This window comes from Pseudophryne corroboree, chromosome 4, assembly GCF_028390025.1.
Source record: "Pseudophryne corroboree isolate aPseCor3 chromosome 4, aPseCor3.hap2, whole genome shotgun sequence".
Taxonomy (NCBI): Eukaryota; Metazoa; Chordata; class Amphibia; order Anura; family Myobatrachidae; genus Pseudophryne; species Pseudophryne corroboree.
Genome location: NC_086447.1, coordinates 164,404,820 through 164,424,076, shown reverse-complemented (window position 1 = coordinate 164,424,076; position 19,257 = coordinate 164,404,820). Strand labels below are relative to the sequence as shown.

At 44.3% G+C, this 19,257-nt stretch overlaps 1 protein-coding gene across 3 annotated transcripts in view; it reads right to left on the bottom strand.

Annotated features, from left to right (window-relative positions):
* The window catches only part of EPHB1 (EPH receptor B1), a 336,049-nt gene that overhangs the window by 183,793 nt on the left and 132,999 nt on the right, over window positions 1-19,257 (bottom strand). For all 3 annotated transcript variants that reach the window (XM_063915532.1, XM_063915533.1, XM_063915534.1), the window contains exon 2: window positions 12,822-12,886. In XM_063915532.1, the coding sequence (XP_063771602.1) occupies window positions 12,822-12,886 (65 nt within the window). The remainder of the gene's footprint in view (window positions 1-12,821; window positions 12,887-19,257) is intronic.

The window sequence follows — 19,257 nt, the reverse complement described above, 5'->3', positions numbered from 1 at the left end:
ATACATGAAGCAGTCAAAAGTGTGGAGAAGTGATCCAGTGGAGAAGTTGCCCATGGCAACCAATCAGCATTGAAGTAACATTTATTATTTGCATACTATAAAATTATACAGATCAGCTGATTGGCTGCCAGGGACAACTTCTCCACTTGCTTACTTATCCACTCGTTTCACTGCTTCATGAATAGACACCTGAGAATGAAAACATCAACCACAAAAAATAATCAATGGCAGTTTACTTTAAATATGCCCTTTAAACCATTTTTAAAAATAACAAATGACTTATAGTGGTGTAACTCACATTCTCAAGCATCAGCCGTACACTGAAGATGATATCATTTTTACGCTTTAGAGCAATTTTCTATTCATTCAATTGAATTAAAAAAAATGCATAATAAAAGCAAATGAAATTTTAAACAAATGCACAGAAGTAAATGATATCCTAATGCTCGCTGCGGATGCTGCGCTACTGCCAGCAACATCAGCAAACTGTCTCAATAATTATGCCTAGGTAATCCCAAAACAAGTGCAGTGCCCAGAACAAAATACAAAACTGATCTGATGATTTTCAGGCACGCCAGTGTTACAATTGGCAGATGACACGATCTGCCTTTGTGATTGGCAGATGATCACGCACAAACAGGACTAAATGAAATCGTTACTCAGTTACATGGTCCAAAATAACCACCTCTGCCCATATTGGCCACTCACCTGAGCGTTCACATCAGACAGGTGGCAGACATCACACATACTTAAACATTCTAGCTACATGGTGAATACAGCAGTGCTTCTCAAACTTGGTCCTCAGGACCCCACACAGGTCACGTTTTCCAGGTCACTCGGCAACTGTCACATTTAAAAAAATCCACAGGTGACCTGGAAAACATGAACTTTGTGGGGCCCTGGGGAATGAGTTTGAGAACCTATGGAATAAAGGATGGACAGTGGATGAGTAAAAACAGTTTATGATGCGTTCGTGATTGATACTGAGTTTGCAGCACAGACTGATTGGTGTGTGTATCTTAAGGTGGCCACAAACACTGGAGATACCGTGGGCGGAAACTGCATGTTAACAGAATTCTCAATAATGATTAAAGAGGATCGTTATCACTCAGGAGTAATAAGCAGTCAGAAGATGGCTGATAGTGTGTCTCTGGCAGGTATCTGTCTGTAGTAACGGGTTGTTATGGCTTCAGAAGTATGGTGGCAAATTGAACAGTTATCCTGGCGCTAGTCTCTTCGATCAGGCAACGTGGGCCAGTTTGTCATGCAGTTAGACATGTCACTACTGACCATGGCCAACAGAGAGAGGATCGTTATCACTCAGGAGTAATAAGCAGTCAGAAGACTGCTGATAGTGTGTCTGTGGTAGACATCTGTCTGTAGTAATGGGTTGCTATGGCTTCAGAAGTATGGTGGCAAATTGAATAGTTATCCTGGCGCTCGTCTCTTCGATCAGGCCACGTGGGCCAGTTTGTCATGCAGTTAGACATATCACTGCTGACCATGGCCAACAGAGCCTGTCCTGGGCATAGGCAATGTAGGCTTATGCCTGGGGTGTCACCAGGCGAGGCCTAGTAAGCATGGCGGCCCACCATCATGTTTCCTGGCACACAATGACAGTAGGAGCTGCCAACAGATGACCTCTAGGTGGTGGCATTTGTCCGTGTATCTCTCTTCCATATCAATGACAGTTGGACGGAGGAGCCATCAGCAGAACACATGGTATCTCTCAGCAGGGGTAACCACACCAGCGTCAACCAGCAGTCAGGTGACTGGGCATCAGTTTATGGCATATTCATGTGAGCTGGAGACACAGGCCAAATCCTGCCTAGGGTGACATATTGATCAGGGCAGGCTCTGGTGGGCACATTAACATATGCCCAAATGTAAGCACTCCATGCACTGTCTTCAGTGTACATTCAAGGGAGATTAACTGGAGCCTGCGGTAGGGATCAAAATCCACATAAAAATAAACACAGAAATAAAACAACAGGCATTCTATGTACAGCGATAAAAGAAGGAAGTGCCTTTGTGCACGCTTCGTTAATGCTGAAAAAGGGTTAAACGGTGTGGCTTTTACTGTACAGCTGCAATCATGCTAGTGAGTCCTTAGAGCCTGCTTAAGCAGCAGCATGCCATGCACAGCTTGTGAGACGTGCTGCGATCGGTGTTTATTTCCATACATGCTAGCGAGTCTCAGGCTGTCTACCTCTGTCTCAGAGTGATATACTCAATACTGGCCGCAGTGCTACCTGCTTGTCATATAGAAGAATGCTATATCTGAGCATAATCTGACGTGGCCACATTAATGCCAGTTCCTGCAGTATCTGAAGCCTGGCCCTAACACTTGCCATTGGTACTGCAGCAATAAAAGTTGGGCAAAAGAAAATGATTGAGAGTGTATACATCGCTTTCTACTAGGTTCCCATCTACTTACTGGTATCTCATCTACAATAACTGTCAAGTCTAAATCTACAATGTACATTAACACCATGCTAACCCCTTTTCAACTAGCAAAACCCCTTTGAATAGAAAATACCAGCGCTATTCTGTACTGTACAGTGCTTGATGCTGTCAGCCACATCCTGCCCTTTCTTACAGGTACAGTTTACAGGTATTGGGGTAAATTTACTAAGGTGGCAGTTTTTTTTAGAACTGGTGATGTTGCCCATGGCACCCAATCATATTCTACTTAACATTTACCTAGCTGCTTCTAGCAGATAATAGATATTATCTGATTGGTTGCCACTGGCAATATCACCAGTTCTAAAAAATCTCCCATTTTAGTAAATTGACCCCATTGTCTTGATCTTGCACCATATAGTGGTGTATTCAGGTGTACACAATGCAGGTTACAATTTGAGGTGATGGGGTGAGTCTACAGAGATGCCATTGCTTCTTTATAATATTCTGAATTCTCGTTCTGTTACCAGTTATTTAGTTAAGTCAGCAGTCGCCCCACCACCTCCCTTCACTTGTCCCATTGTGAAGTAGATACTCCTCTCTCTGCTCCATCGGTAACCATGGTAATGTCAGCCGCTGGTGTTCAGCTGTCATTGCAGAGTGCAGTGTACATGTGATTAAGTGAAGGCCACAGCCTGTCAGCCTTCTACCAAGTTTATGGTGTATTACACATAATAGAGACTGGGCCTGAGTGACAGGTGTCCCTATAATATGTTTAACCCTTGTCCTCCTGGAACCATAGATACGCATATTTTGGTGTGTTTTATTCATAATGGCTTTATACTGTGAGCGTTACAGCATTCAGTTGATTAATATAATAAAACGACATCTAAACACAGATGCTAACACTTTGCAGAGAGCTGTTAAATAAATAGTGGGGTTTGTCATATGTGTCTTCATATACGTGGAGATAATTAGCTGCAAAACCTCTTGTTTGGGCAGGAGGGGGTTGTGCTGTACCGACAGCACGTGTTTATGTCTCCAACTAAACAATAAATCAGGATATACAATCTATGTCTTGATAAATAAGTGACAGTATACAGATTTGGTGGATTATGAAGTAATATTGATAAATAACATTGTAGTTTTATTGCACAAATGATACATTGCGGGGATACAGTTTAACCCAATATGTATAGTTTGGAGCAGAGAAGGGAAAGGGGGACATGATAACTTTCAAATATACCAAGGGTTTTAACAAAGTTCAGGAGGGAAACATTTTCCTAATGAAGAGAAGCAATAGGACATGCACTGAGACTGGAGGGGGGGAGGTTCAGGAGAAATATGAGGAAAAATTACTTCACAGGAAGGGTAGTGGACAAGTGGAATAGCCTCCCAGCAGAGGTGGTAGAGGCTAAGACAGTAGAGCAATTTAAACATGCATGGGATAGACATAAAGATATCCTTACAAAGAAATAAGGATCAAATAAGTTTTGAGATAAAAATATGGTAAAAAAAAAAAAAAGGGCAGACTAGATGGGCCAAGTGGTTCTTATCTGCCGTCAAATTCTATGTTTCTATGTAACCCAGCATACGGTTGCTGGCAGAAAAGGGGTTAAAGTTTGTCACAGACCAATCAACGTTGTCATGATAGCAGACTGTGGGGGAGGCATAAATGTGTTCCTAAATGCCACTCTAATCCTAATTACCCTCCTCAGCTCAAAAGAGAACGATCTGTGTCTTGTTTCCCTGATTATGAGGCTTTTTCACTCTCTGATGTCCTCCCTAGCTGGGGAGAGCTTGTCTGATCTACGCAGGGGTTCCTGGGTTACTGCCACAGGCCCTGGCAAACAAAGCCCCACATAAACATGGTCTAAGATGTTATTTCTGCTACAGCTGGGGATCACCCGCTACTGGCACCGTATCGTTCATGGTGTCAACTTCACATATTCAAACTACGCAAATACTTATATTCAAAGATGTTCTCCTTACCTAACACTGGGAAAACTGTTGATGTGGCCTATTTAGGTAACTATACGTAAAAGTAATGGGGGAAATGTACAAAGCCTTGGAGAGTGATAAAATGGATAGAGTTAAATTACTAACAAATCAGTTCCTAACTGTCATTTTCCAACCACAGCCTGTATTGTGGCAGTGAGGAGCTGATAGGCTGGTACAAGGGGTCTATTTACTAAGCCTTGGACGAGATAAAGTAGACGGAGTTAAAGTATCAGCTAATCAGCTCCTGTCATTTTTCAAACACAGCCTGTGGCATGGCAGTTAGGAGCTGATTGGCTGGTACTTTATCTCCAGCGACTTTATCTCCATCCAAGGCTTAGTAAATAGCCCCCCAGAAAAATCTTGCCACTTTATCACTCTAGTACATCTCCCCCATAAAAACTAAGGTTATAGACATGAATGTATAGGGTCAAATATGTTCCATTTATTCTTTAAAATAAAGATGGCATTTCAAATCCAGTTTATGCCCACTCTTATTGATGGCTGACATGTAACAACACTCTTCTGATGTTACAATATAAAATGCCCTCTAAACAAAGAAAGTGTATGTGCAGTTATCAGATAGACAGATCAAGGCTACGACAGCGCAACGTATAATGTTCAGGAATAAATGTGATGTGTGACTGAGCTGTCATTTGCAATACACCTGCATGCCAAGTAGCCTTTCCCATTTCTGGAAAGGGATTAGAAAAAGCAGGTTATCGCAGCTTCAGACATATAAGTCCTTTGCACGTGTCAGCCATGGTAAATGTTAGAAGGATATTTGCCTGTTAGGAATCTCCTACAGTAGTTATGTGTGTACAGAACAACGAAGTCCATAGTTGTTATATATCCCATAAGGCTCAACCATGCAATCCCAAAAGTGACCATTATTTGATAAATGTCACAATATGCTGTACTGTACTTCTAACACAAAACATCCCGAGATAAGAGTCTGTATTGATACAGCATCATTATATTGATCCTCCCTGTGCATCCAGGTATAGGAGACAGGAAGTTCTCAGTTAGGGATGGTGGTACATGTGGTGCTGGCAATCTGGCTCTATCTAGCACCACCACAGGTGCATAGGTGAATCTGCAATGTGTGGTAACTACTTTCCGGTGATGTGCGTAGTTACCTGCCCCCCCATAGAATTAAATTAAAAAGTCAAATTTACAGTATAGCCTCCCTGGGCCTGATGCTGACATGGCCATTTGCCTGTTTGCCGGCTGTAACTGGCGTGCTTTCACAGTGTGCATGACCACTTCAATAGCATCTCCACTTGCAAATAAAGAGGCCTAACTGGGCTGTAGCAGGGCTCAGTCCTGTAAGTAGAGTTCAGGGAGGGCCCATTGAAGAAGTTGTGTGCTACAGTATGCAGAGTTGGATGGAAACGTAATCAATTGCTTAAAGCATAGGCTGGTGCGAGTCCGATAATGATGACGAATAGGAAACTAAGCGTACAGATAGGGGACGGGTGCACCGCACAGACACAACTCTGCACATGGGTGAATATATGCAATTAGTACTTTGCAGGGAGCACAGGAGCAATTACAGACAGCACTTGTCCTACTAGGTGTGCTGTTCCCGTCTGCAACCACCATCATCCCTCACAGAGGTGGCCTCCTTCTATGCGTTAGAAGCTCTCCATATTGAGGAGACCAAGGGTGGCCTGCATATCCAGTTCAACCCTGCATCAGCCCTACTGCCTGTGGGTCATGGTTGGGTGGTGCGTATGTCTAATCTGGAGAAATGACCAGCCTGGATCTGCTCCAAGGATAACAGCAACAGCTAGGCATCCGAGGGTCAATAGAGAACCAGTCAGCATCTGGATATGAAAGACAATGCCAGGACTAAATGGTGAAGGAAGATAACTCTGCTCAAAGACATACAGTTCCATCCATACCATACAGGTGCCAGGACGGCGAGCAAAACATGGGCAGGTTGGTGAGAATGGACCATGTTGGGCCTACCTAGAGATGGTCAACCTGCACTGTTGCAAACCTTGGATTGTGAGAGCAAATAAGAAGATCATTCACTACTTAAAAGGCTTGCGCTGTATTAAAAAAAAAAAAAAAAAAGAAACAACGGTTTAAAGTGCCTGAGGGTGTTTTGTTCTTCATTACTTCATAAAAGTGACATTAATAGCCATGGAAGAGAACTGCTGAGTGCATTTACTGCCGATGTTTCAGGTATGAAAGCTGCTTTCAGGCTGCTAATGTTTCCTAATTACACATCTCAACTGTAAAGAGAGAGAGAGTGAGAAAGGGGGGAGTGCAAGCGAGCAGAGACAGACAGTGAGAGGAGAGGGAGAGCTAAATAGGAGAGATCTGCTGTGAGCAGGGACCCAAAAGGGGCACAGTAACCCTTTCTCTGCCAAATAGGTAACAGTTATCTCCACGCAGCTTCATTTCAAGTGGCCGTAAACCAAATGGTTATGCCAAGGCCTTTCTGCAGCTTCCAGGATTGCAAGGGGAAGCAGACAGTTTCTAGAGAAGTTTTCAACCCCTAATTAATACCATTAGATTTTGACATTTACTTTCTTTATCAAAGTATCGCTATCTTTTATCTGCCAACCATCCAATAAATTAAGCCTCTCTCTGTGCACCAATGGGATCTATCCAGCTCTCCCATTCCTTAACACATTCACTGAGGGGGACATTTACTAAGCAGTGATGAGATCGGAGAAGTGAGCCAGTGGAGAAGTTGCCCATGGCAACCAATGAGCAGCACTGTATAATTTTATAGTATACAAATTATAGGTGTTACGTCAGTGCTGAATTGTTGCCATGGGCACTTCTCCACTGGCTCACTTCTCCCCTCTTATCACTGCTTAGTAAATGTCCCCCTTAGTCCCTTCCTCACCCTCATTCTGCCCCCATAGGAAGTGGGTGCATTAGAGCACTGCATCCATTTCCTTAGCACAGTGGCTGCTGCTATTGTGGGCATCGAGGATTTGGAGAGAAGCCAAATTTCCCAACGTGATCTGGACACCACCAAGGATCCACACAGCTCAACTTCTTGCAAAAGGGGTGGTGGAAGGAGGTCCAGGGGTGGATCAAATATATACGACGACAATACACACCACTTCTTACTCCTTCTCTAGTGAGAGAAACTATCTAAGGTTCATTACCAAATTAAAAATCACTAAACAAACAGAAAAATAAAAAGTAAAATAAGAAGAAATCCATGGAATTAGACTAGTGTGGCACTAAATAAGTGGTGGAGTACATGTTTTCTTTCACAATCCCACCGTGCCTTCTGTAGCTACAAAACAGTTCATATTGATACATTTGGGGATATTCAATTAGTGCCGAGTTTTCCGACAGTCGGAAAATCTGCACTAATTTGACTGTTTGGTATTCAATAGCGGACTTTTTTTTTTTACTTTTTTTTAATCGACATGCCTTTTCGATTTTTATTTTAATCAAATCGGCATGGGCGAAAACGGACCAAAAAACTGTCGAAAACGCCCGCAAATGAGACAAAACATGCTGATGTGACAAGTGGGAAAAATCTCCCAACTGCCCCTCAGGATTACACAGTCCATTTTATTCTGTCTATGCAGATGAGATATACTCCATAGTAAAGCTTGAACCACATTACTTTGTGCTGACATACAAAATAACAGCGCTCTGCTACCGGTATACTTTTGGAACTGTGGGAGGAAACTGGAGAATCTGGTGTTGGTGGTAACACAAAGGACAACTGAGAGAATAAAAATACATCCATACAAAGAGTTCCATGGTCAACATCTAACCTCTGACCCCTGCACTGTAAGGGAGCGATGTTACTGTAATTACTGGGCCATTTTCCCCCTGTACACTTACTTTCACATAAAAGGTAAAACACCCTGACAGGAACATTGATGATGGGCGATTCCTAAGTCTAACATCTCTTTATAACTACATCCATTGTGTGTCACCTTGAGCTTTCTTCAGATTCCCCTATTGTATATGACAACAATGTTCATACTCCAACCCTCCTTAATTACTCCCTACTCAGTGATATTCACTATGTGCTAACTGTGGTGACTATTACATACAGGACTCAGGCCCAGACTGATCAAGCCTTGGAGAGTGATAAATTGCACAGTGATACCAACCAACCAGCTCCTAACTGTCATGTCACAGGCTGTTTTTGAAAAATGACAGTTAAGAGCTGATTGGCTGGTACTTGATCACAGTGCAATTTAACACTCTCCAAGGCTTGATAAATCTGGAACTCAGTGACTGTTACTAACTGAGGGCGGGATAGAAGACTGGTAGGGTCGGTGGTGGCAGCTGAAATCTCAGGTCTGAAAGGGTTGGGTGCTTTAACTTTGGAGCCAGCAGGCACAGTGGTCATACTGTAGCTGGCAAATTTTCCAAATGACTACGGTTGTTCAAGTTAACACAAAGGTTCTCCTCCCCATCATGCCCCATTTAATCTGCATTAATTGCTTTCTAAAAATGTCAAATTGATGCCAATTTTTCTGATTAAAAAATGTGAATGGAAGCACTTTGCCTCTCCCACAGTACTAATCTAAATTTGCAGAATCATGCTTGTTTAGGCTCATGCATAAATAAAGACAGCACAGTTCATTAATGGCCACATGCACTTTATTCCCCTGTTTTAAAGTGCAAACACTTGCCACATTAATATGATATTGGGTTCTGAAAAGACCATGTGCAGACTCTGGACTCTACAGGGTTAAGAAGCAGTGTCTGTTATCCCCTCTCTAACACCTATCTATCTCACAGGATTAACTTTACATTTCCACAATCCTTTGCACACAATGGGGCCATTAAATGAATATTTGCTTGTGCATTAATGTCCATCATAAAAGCCCCAGTAAAGTTTCATGGAGCGGAGGAAGGAATCCATCGGGAAGTTGACCTGTATAGATGTGGGCTTGTGAAATGGCAGCTTGCAGCACGGTATCCATAACCAACATGCACATTCGCCGCCAGTAATAACTTATAACGTCTGCTCAGGTCAACGCTCTGGAACAGCTCCATCTATCAAGTGTGTGACAGTGCCACAAATCTGGCTATAATTCAAAGAACTGCACAAATGTTGCTGCATTAATGTAATTGGACTGATAGTATACCCACTGGTACATGCTGTCCTATATAATGTTCTATGAAAGTCTACTTTCCACGTACAGCAGTAGGATGCCATATGAAATAACTTATGCCTCAATTATAAAGTTTAAACACCAACATCTCCAATCAGTAGGATTCTTTTTCAAGCTCATATACATCTACGAGGGTGTACCCAAAAGAAACAGGAATTAATGATTTATTAATTATTTATTTGTACATTTTGAAACTTCAGTCACCCTCAAAGTGCTTTCGACTTGAATCAATGCATTTATCTAAACGTATTTTCCAATGCCCAAAACATTTTTTTAAACTCATCTTCGATGATGCCTTTCAGTACTTTTGCTGTTTTTTGTTTCACGTCTTCAATATCAGCAAAACGTTTTTCTTTAAGGTCTCTTTTCATCCGAGGAAAAAAAGTGTTACATGGGGCGAGATTGGATGAATACAGTGGAAGAGGCAAAGGTGTCATGTCGTTTTTGGTTAAACATAGCTCAAACACTCAGTACTGTGTTGGCAGGTGCGTTGTCATGATGGAAGAACCAGTCACCTGTTCACCACAAATCGCAACCTTTTTTTCTCAAATCGTGACGCAACCTTTTCAAAACTTCCAAAAAAAGACTTTGGTTGTCAGTTTGACCCTGGGGTACAAATTCTGAGTGTACAATCCCTATCACACCAAAGAAACAAATGAGCATTGTTTTCACATTTGACTTCACTAAAAATAGGCAAAAGAGTGAATAACTCGAAGATGAAAAAAAATCACTGCGGTCAAATGCTACCTTCTCCCACAACGTCAGCAGGGATACTGGCTCAGAAGGGTTCCACAAACATTCACCTTGCGGTAGAAGCCGGTACTGCAAGCGCCCGCAATCTAGAACACAATTCCTGTTTCTTTTGGGTATCCCTGTGTGTGTGTGTGTGTGTGTGTGTGTGTGTGTGTGTGTGTGTGTATATATATATATATATATATACACATATACATACACATATACAGTATATAAAATGATATACATAGCAATCAACGCAGTCACGATGTCCCAATGCTTTCTTGAGTTGTATAATGCTCAACGTTCTAGTAGATAAAAGGAATAGTTAAAAGTAATAAACAGGGGTGAATGCAATGGCGCTGAGAGAGGAGAGGATACGAATTACCTGGTCCCGGATTTATGGAGGGACCCAGCGGGAGACCAGGTACGCTATTATCCCCCCAGTATATTCGTGCTGTGGCTGGCGGCGGCGCCATCTTCCCTGGGATACCTTCAGGAAGATGGCCAGAGTCTTTACTCTCTGGTGGCCACTGTCATCTCCCCAAATATCACTGAGGGACCTGCTTCCAGATCTAGTAAGGTAGGGAGCAGGTGCCCTCCCCTGCACCCGTGTTAAAACGATGCCTTTCTTAAGGTATTAATACATTTTTAGATTAAAGGGCATCCACTTTATTAAGCTATGCCCCCACCCCTTTTCCACGGCCTGGCATGGCTGTCTATGCCACTGGATGAATGTGAAAGTAAGATTCAGGTGACATTTTTCCTTACATGAATATAGGGCACGGGAATAAAGTGCTGAAAACCACTTCAATCACTGGTTTCTGATATGATCCTATCTTATGTTTGATAGTGAACTGGACACACAAAAAGTCTCAGACAAAACCTACAGTAGCAGAAAGGAACTTACCAGTGCATGAGCCAACATAGCAGATAAGGAAAAGGGTATGTCTACTAGGTGTTGTCTACTTTATCCATCATCTATAATACCCATAATGCAGTGGGTGCTGAGTAATGAGATAACACTATCTACAGTACCACGGATCATGGCACCTTTGAAGCATGAGCCAGATCTGAAGTGTGAAAAGGAAAATCCACTTGTTTTAGTGGAGAAGGAGCATTCTTCTGGCTCTAGTAATAGAGAGGAATAAACCTGCTCATGTTCAACAGATTGCATTCATTAACTCCTACCTGTCACCCTCTGCCTACACAGTGTTATACATGGTAGAGAACATGCCACATGAAAGCAGATAAGGAACAATCTTAGGCATTTCCAGAAGGGCATAAAGATGTTCTGGAAGAAACAAGTTGTACTTACTAATTACTAATTATATGGGTGGAGAGCTTGCCCAAGATAACCGAATTACCGGAACACGAAACTTTAATTTGGGAGTATGTTTGGTATACAACCATTGCCTTTCACAATATGATACTGAATAATCAGCATGAAGTTTAGGTGCACTGCAACGCAAGCAGAATATAACGTATAGGCAGGATTCAATGACATTATGCGGGATGTAGTCAGGTGACCGGTGGTCGGGATCCCGGCCGCCAGGTTGTCGGCATGGGGCCGAGGGCTATCCATGACACCCATAGAGTGGAAATAGAACCTGTGGCGAGCGCAGCGAGCCACCGAGCCCGCAAAGCACTTCGTTGTGCCCCCCCCCACCACCACCTGCCCCCCTGCTGACCTCAACCCTATTATGCTTATAATGGTCAGCTACGGTGGGATGATTCTGCTTACTCTTCCATAGGCTTCTGCGCTTAATTGAATCGGCCACTATATCTTGCAAATTAAATTGTGAGACAACGTCACCTTCCAATCACAGACTAACATGCTAGAGTCACTCTTTAGTTATCAGGCCAAAGAGTGGTCACGTACTCGCCTCCCATCTGCTGCCACCTTTGTCAGTCATACCTCAAAATGACCTGTTTCTGGAGGAGACAGTCCTGATTCATGGTGGACATTTAAATGTTTTAAATAGAAGTGGATGGGGCTATGCCATGACATATATGAGGTCAGTCGGAAAGTAAAAATGAGTTGTCGCATCAAGGTACAGTTTGTGTTAGTTAGGGTCGTGGCGTGCACAGATTGGGCGGTGGGGGGCTGTTGTTGGAGAACTGAAATTATTTATTTGGGCCACTAAACAGCTGAGTGGATTCATTTAGAGATTATTTGCTACAAAGGTCTTTTCCCGTCCTGTAATACTGTGCACTAAATCCAGTGAGAAGATTTTGCTACTGTACACTCGTGCTGATCCATTAGTGACAACGGAGCTTAGCTGAAAGCATGATACTCTATGGCTATCCAGCTGCTGCAGAACTACAGTACAAATCTCAGCATGCTTTAGTTTAGCAGGGCATGCTGGGAATTATAGCTTGAAAGGCACGCTTTGTAAAGGCACACAATAGGTTAAAAAGCCATAGCTGCCCATCATAGGGGAGAAAACAGCCCAGGCAATGTCAGAGACCATATGCAATACAAGGCCTGCATTACTGTAATACACACACATTCATATAAGTACACATTGCTCTGTGATTGTTGCCCACTTGTATACTTATACTCACCCCAGTAGAAGGAGTGGCTGTCCAGCCCAGTTCTGCTGTCGCCGTCCTGGTGTCCATTAGGGTCTCTGTAAAGCAGAAAGAATAAGAATTCATTGGGCGGTACGATACACAGTTGGATTGTCCTATGAAATATCCTGCTATGCATTAACGATTTAGTTCCACACAATATAACTCACAATGAAAGTGGTTTCCGTGTCATTAACCAGTCTACATTTTATTTTCACAGTTTGATTTTGTACCTATAACATCCAAAGCTTGCAATGTTGTTCTGATTTTCTTTCACATATTCCACATCATCAACCATCATTGCCATAGGTGTCCTTGGCCAATCGTAATAACAATATCACTCAGCGGTAAATAAATGACTTTGTAAATATGTATACAAATGGCACAACTGAACTAGGCAATTCAAATGGCATTTTGTTACAGCACACTAAGGTCTAATGTCTTGTGTTGCCACTTTCATTGTAGTTCAGTTGAAAATGAGACAAGAATGTTCACTATTACTAATACTTCTAGTGATATAATCTATACCATTCAGGGAGCAACATGCAGCTGATCAAGAGGTCAACTGCCAATCATTATGTGTGGGCTTCAGCATAGAAAGCCAGCAGTTTACCAGAAAAGGCCCAGTTTTATCAAGCCTTGGAGAGTGATAAATAGCACGGTGATAAAACGCCAGCCAATCCACTCCTAACTGTCATGTTACAGGCAGTGTTTGAAAAATGACAGTTAGGATCTGATTGGTTAATACTTTATCACCAAGCTATTTATCACTCTCCAAGGCTTGATAAATGGGGGCCTAAGGCAGAAATAAGAAAACACCAAGTTAGTCCTCTATCATTGGTGGATCAGTGGGTCAGGGACGTGCAGTCAGGGGAGGCAGGGGAGGCAGTGCCTCCCCTGTCATAATGATTCAAATAATACAAAGATTAATAATAATAATAATAATAATAATACAAATACACAGATATATACACAGATTCTGTGATAAATATCTTCTTATACTATTCTAGTCATTTCCCCCCTAGAAAATCCCTGCATATTAGGTGGGAGGCAGCGGGTGAGGTGCCTCCCGCTGCCAATACTACATTTTAGGTAGCGGGGGGTGGGCAGGGCGAAGCCATGGGCTGTAAGAGCCCATTGAAAATGTATGGGGAAGCGGCACCTATACTTGACAATGACAGGGACATGCATTCATCCCACCTGAATGCACACCTCTGTCAGTCCTGCAGATGTGATTGGACCAGCGGGCACATGCGGTGGCGCAATGCGGTGGGCATCGTGGCGGCGGGACCCGTGCGGAGAAAGGGTGGCTGGCGGCAGACCTGGATCCGAGAGGATCCAGTCCCTGCCAGCCATTCTGCAGAGTTCGGCAGCAGAGAGCTGGCTTCCCATTTAAAAAATGGTGCCTCAGCATAGTTTTTTAAATTCAAGATGTCCGCCGTGAGCCAGTCATGGCTCGCCACGTTAACGCCCCACCCCCTCAACTGGCTTATATAAGCCAGCGGCAAGGTAGCAGCGGGGAGAGAGCAGACAAGAGCTCCCAAAGACAGAAGACGCCGGAAGCCCTGGGGAGGCGGCGGCCATGAAATAGAGCTTAAGGGCCGCCACCCCCCAGGTGAAGACGCCGGGAGCCCTGGAGAGGCGGCGGCCATGAAAAAGAGCTTAAAAGCCAGGTCGTTTATACATGCATGCCAATATGGACAATCTCGTCTATATTAGCATGCAGGGCTATGGGGCTGGGCGACAGGGGGAGTGAAGAAACTTCACTTCCTCCGTTACTCCGCCCCCCTCCCCATCGCCATCACCACCGGGTCGCCCATCGGCCGTATCGGACATCGCACATCGGTGAAAATGCCCAGTGTGTAGGGCTCTTAAGGCAGCCAGGAAAAGGTTCCAGTGATACTGTAGGTAGCAGAGATTTCAACCAGTGGGGATCCAAAGAGGCCTCTCCAGCTTTTTTGGTCCCCTATTTCTGGGTATAGGTGATACCATTTTAACATGGCATTACCTAGCAGCAGTATAGCATAGCTTTTCATTGTTTCTTAAATTAAGTTTAGCTGCCATCCCCATAAATGTATATGGATACAGCAGTAAGCAGTGCAAAGAGAGGTACTGCTGGAGAAATAATTGGTTTCTCTTTGGTTTACTTCTTTTTAGACTGGGAGACGCAGTAATAACCCCTTTTCTGAGTAAAATAAGGGATGGCCATCGACCATCGATGATTCCAAATCATCAATGGTTTTTGACCAGTATTTAATACTTTAACCATCGATGGTGACTCATCAGATAGTGTTCCACCATCGATGGTGGGGTGTGGGGCCGATGGCGATGGATTTTTACTGTGCACTGCACTGTGCCTGGAGTCAGGGGTAGATAGATGCTGCCTTGGCCAGACGTACCTCACCTCCTGGCTCCACTCATTACTGTCTAGTGCTGCCGGGATACAGTAATGGAGGTGAAGGGAAGGCATAGTGGCTGCTATCAGTCAGCACGTCACCAGCCCCGCCCCCGTCCTCCCTCTCCCCGCTTCCGTCCTCCCTTCCTCTCCCTGACCACTGTGTCTATCACTCAGTGGGAGACTGTGTGCAGCCAGCCGCTGGGGGAGCTATGCCAAGCATGTGCAGAGGTAACTATTACTCGTAGAGACGTTCTCCAGCAAAGCCTCCTCTGCGCATGCGTGGCTATTCGATACCAGGAACCATCGATGGTAGATGATAGCATATGTTATAACCATCGATGGTTCCAGATAATTGCTCCATCTATGGCAACCATCGATGGGGGATGTGCCGATGGCCATCCCTAAGTTAAATGCTTCACAAATAAACTCCACATTATCTACCATTCAAATGGGTATATTCATAAAACAGCAAAAGTGTAGAGAAGTGATCCAGTGGAGAAGTTGCCCATGGCAACCAATCAGCATTGAAGTTGAATTTTATAATTTGCATACTATAAAATTGTACAGAGCAGTTGATTGGCTGCCATGGCCCACTTCTCCACTTGCTTACTTATCCACTCTTTTCACTGCTTCATGAATAGACCCCAAACTGACAGTCGGATCCGATTTTCCCCCGACCTTCCCGGCAGCTAACCGGGAGTCCTGCGATTACGATTTGCAACTGAGTGTTTTTTTTTACATCTGATGAATCGCATCCAATTGTGTACAAATGCATTCCGATGTGCACCTTCTCCTCCGAATGCGATAAATATTCATGGCAGCCATGCTGATCTGCGACACCGATCCGAGGAGCATGGGAACGCGCCTCGGATCGGAGTCTGAGGAAAATTACATGTAATGTGACACTCTTCATACAATTCATCAAACAGAAAGCTCGGATTCGGATGGAAATTGGTCATATCGCACAGTGGATGGGGGCCTTTAGTTTATTAACATGAGCAGTAGGATGGAATGGAATCTGAGATCGCTAGATGTGCGGGATGCCGGACGATTTCGGATATTTTTGTGAAGAGGCAATCACTTACAAGGCATTATTTTGCCTTATAAGTGATTGCCCCTTTAAGAAAAAGTCTGAGATCGGCCGGCATTCCGCACTTCCGGCGATTTCGGACTCCATTACATCCCGCCAGACATGTTGTCTGTATATCTTTATCTGTCAAACTAATATAAATATAATGGCCCTGAGTCAGTGCTGTAACTAGGCATTTTAGCGCTGTGTGCAAGAGATGACATTGGCGCCCCCCCATGTAAGATAGGGGCAGTGCGCGTCGTAGGCGCGCAAAAAATATATAGGGGCGTGGCTTCATGGGGAAGGGGCGTGGCCACAAAATAATAGCAATTCATACTACGGTGCACAGTAGTTTCCATTATTCAAATTACACTGCACAGTAGCGCCACTACACCAGGTAGAGCCCCTTTTATACATTACAGCAGACAGCGTCCCCCTTTTTACACATTACAGCAGACAGTCCCCCTTTTTACACATTACAGCAGACAGTCCCCCTTTTTACACATTACGGCAGACAGCGTCCCCTTTTTTACACATTACGGCAGACAGCGTCCCCTTTTTTACACATTACGGCAGACAGCGTCCCCGTTTTTACACATTACGGCAGACGGTGTCCCCGTTTTTACACATTGCAGCAGCCAGTCCCCCTTTTTACACATTGCGTCAGTCAGGCCCCCTTTTTACACATTACGGCAGCCAGGCCCCCTTTTTACACATTACGGCAGCCAGTCCCCCTTTTTACACATTGCGGCAGGCAGTCCCTCATTTTACACATTGCGGCAGCCAGTCCCCCTTTTACACATTACGGCAGGCAGGCCCCCTTTTTACACATTGCGGCAGCCAGGCCCCCTTTTTACACATTGCGGCAGCCAGGCCCCCTTTTTACACATTGCGGCAGCCAGGCCCCCTTTTTACACATTATGGCAGACGGTGTCCCTGAGAGAGAGAGAGAGAGAGAGAGAGATACTTACCATCTCCACGCTGGCAGTCAGGCTCCTCGTGCAGCTCCATCGGTGCAGGCAGGTGAGATAGAGGAGGAGGGCGGGGGACTGGAGCCGCAGCAGCGCTATTTCATTGGTAGTAAGCGCCGCTGCAGCAGCCCCCTCTCCTTCCGTATTGGCTGCCCGGCGCTGCTGTGGATGCTGGGATGGAGGAACCGCATCTCAGCATCCACAGCAGCGCTGGGCAGCCAATACGGAAGGAGAGGGGGCTGCTGCAGCGGCCCTTACTACCAATGAAATAGCGCTGCTGCGGCTCCAGTCCCCCTCCCTCCTCCTCCTTCTCCGCTGCCCGGCGCTGCAGCTCTCCTCCCCAGTGTGGCGGCGGCGCACGGCGCAGACTTCAGAGGTGGCATGTAATGAGTCAATTTGACTCATTACATGCCGCTGGCCGTGCGCCCTCAGGGCAACTGCGCTGTGTGCCAGGCCCACTTGGCACACACGTAGTTACGGCCCTTGCCATGATTTATCAAGCCTTGGAGAGTGATAAATTGCACGGTGATAAATGATCAGCCAACAAGCTCCTAACTGTCATTTTTCAAACACAGCCTGTGATATGGAAGTTAGGAGCTGATTGGTTCATACTTTATCAGGGTAGCAGTTGATTTACCGACAGACACAATACCGACGGTCATAATCCCGACAGCAATTGACCGACAGTCAAAATACTGACACGGTCAAAATATGACATGTTCGAAATGCTGACATAGTCAGAATACCGACATTTGAAATGCCGTCATGTCAAAATGCCGACATGCATTTTTAAGGATTTTTTTGCACAAAAACAGACTTGTTCATACTTTACCATCCCAGTGGACCTAGAGGGGGCACAAAGTAGTGTGTCGAGTGCAGCGAGGCACCACGCCCGAAGCATGGCGAGCGAAGCGAGTCGTGCGAGGGGACGCGATACGCTTGGACGGCGTCCATGTCGACCTATGTCAACATTGACACCAAAACCCCCCAGAAAAACTCAAGTCTGTATTTTAACATGTTGGCATTTCAAATGTTGGTATTCTGACTATGTCGGCATTTTGAACATGTTGGCATAATGAATGCCGGTATTTTGACCGTGTCTGCATTTTGACTGTCGGCCAACGGCTGTCGGGATTATGACCGTTGGTATTGTGTCCGTAAATCATACTGAACCCCTTTATCACCATGCCAGTCTCCAAAGCTTGATAAATGGGGCCAATGTATCTGACGTTTAATGATTTCCCAAATCAACCCTGCATATTTTATGGGAATAACTGGCAAAGAATAAGTGCCTAAGAACACGTCTTGTAGGGTTAAAGGAAGAAAATTACATTTATAGAAATGATTTATACTTTGTGTCTAATAGAAAAAAAAGCACACACACAGAAAACACCATTCCAAGCAAGTGTAACAAAAGGGCAGGGTCAGTTCTAAATAAGCCCTATAATGTTTTATTATTCAATCACAAATGCCAGGCAGGCTTAGTTGCAGGAGGTCACATGAAGGGACCAGAGATGTCACTTTTGATGCATTGATAATGTAGGAAGACGCTGAGTTATGGATTTCGATTATGTCTGGCGAGGAACAGAGAATTATGGTTCAGTGACTCCCATTTCATTATCACTCTACACATCACTAACTCCACTGTCTGCTCATTCCATCACTACAGAGGCACACAGCTCTGACCAGGACTACGTCAGGCGCCAGCTCAGTATAGAAACGTTCTGCACATCACTTCCAACTAGAATAATGATCATCTTTAGTAATTACTAAGGAAACAAATATAATATTTTCTCTTTTCCTTCAGTCAGATGCCAACATCTACTTACCATTCACTGATTTTAAACAAATTAAAGTTTTTGTCCATGTTTTTCATTTTGACTCTATGCACCTCTCAGTGCTGTTCCCGCTAAATGTATAAACTGGAAATATGGGAGGTTAGGGTTAGGCTGCTGGGTTAGGATTAGGGGTAGGGTGAATATACTTACCGGG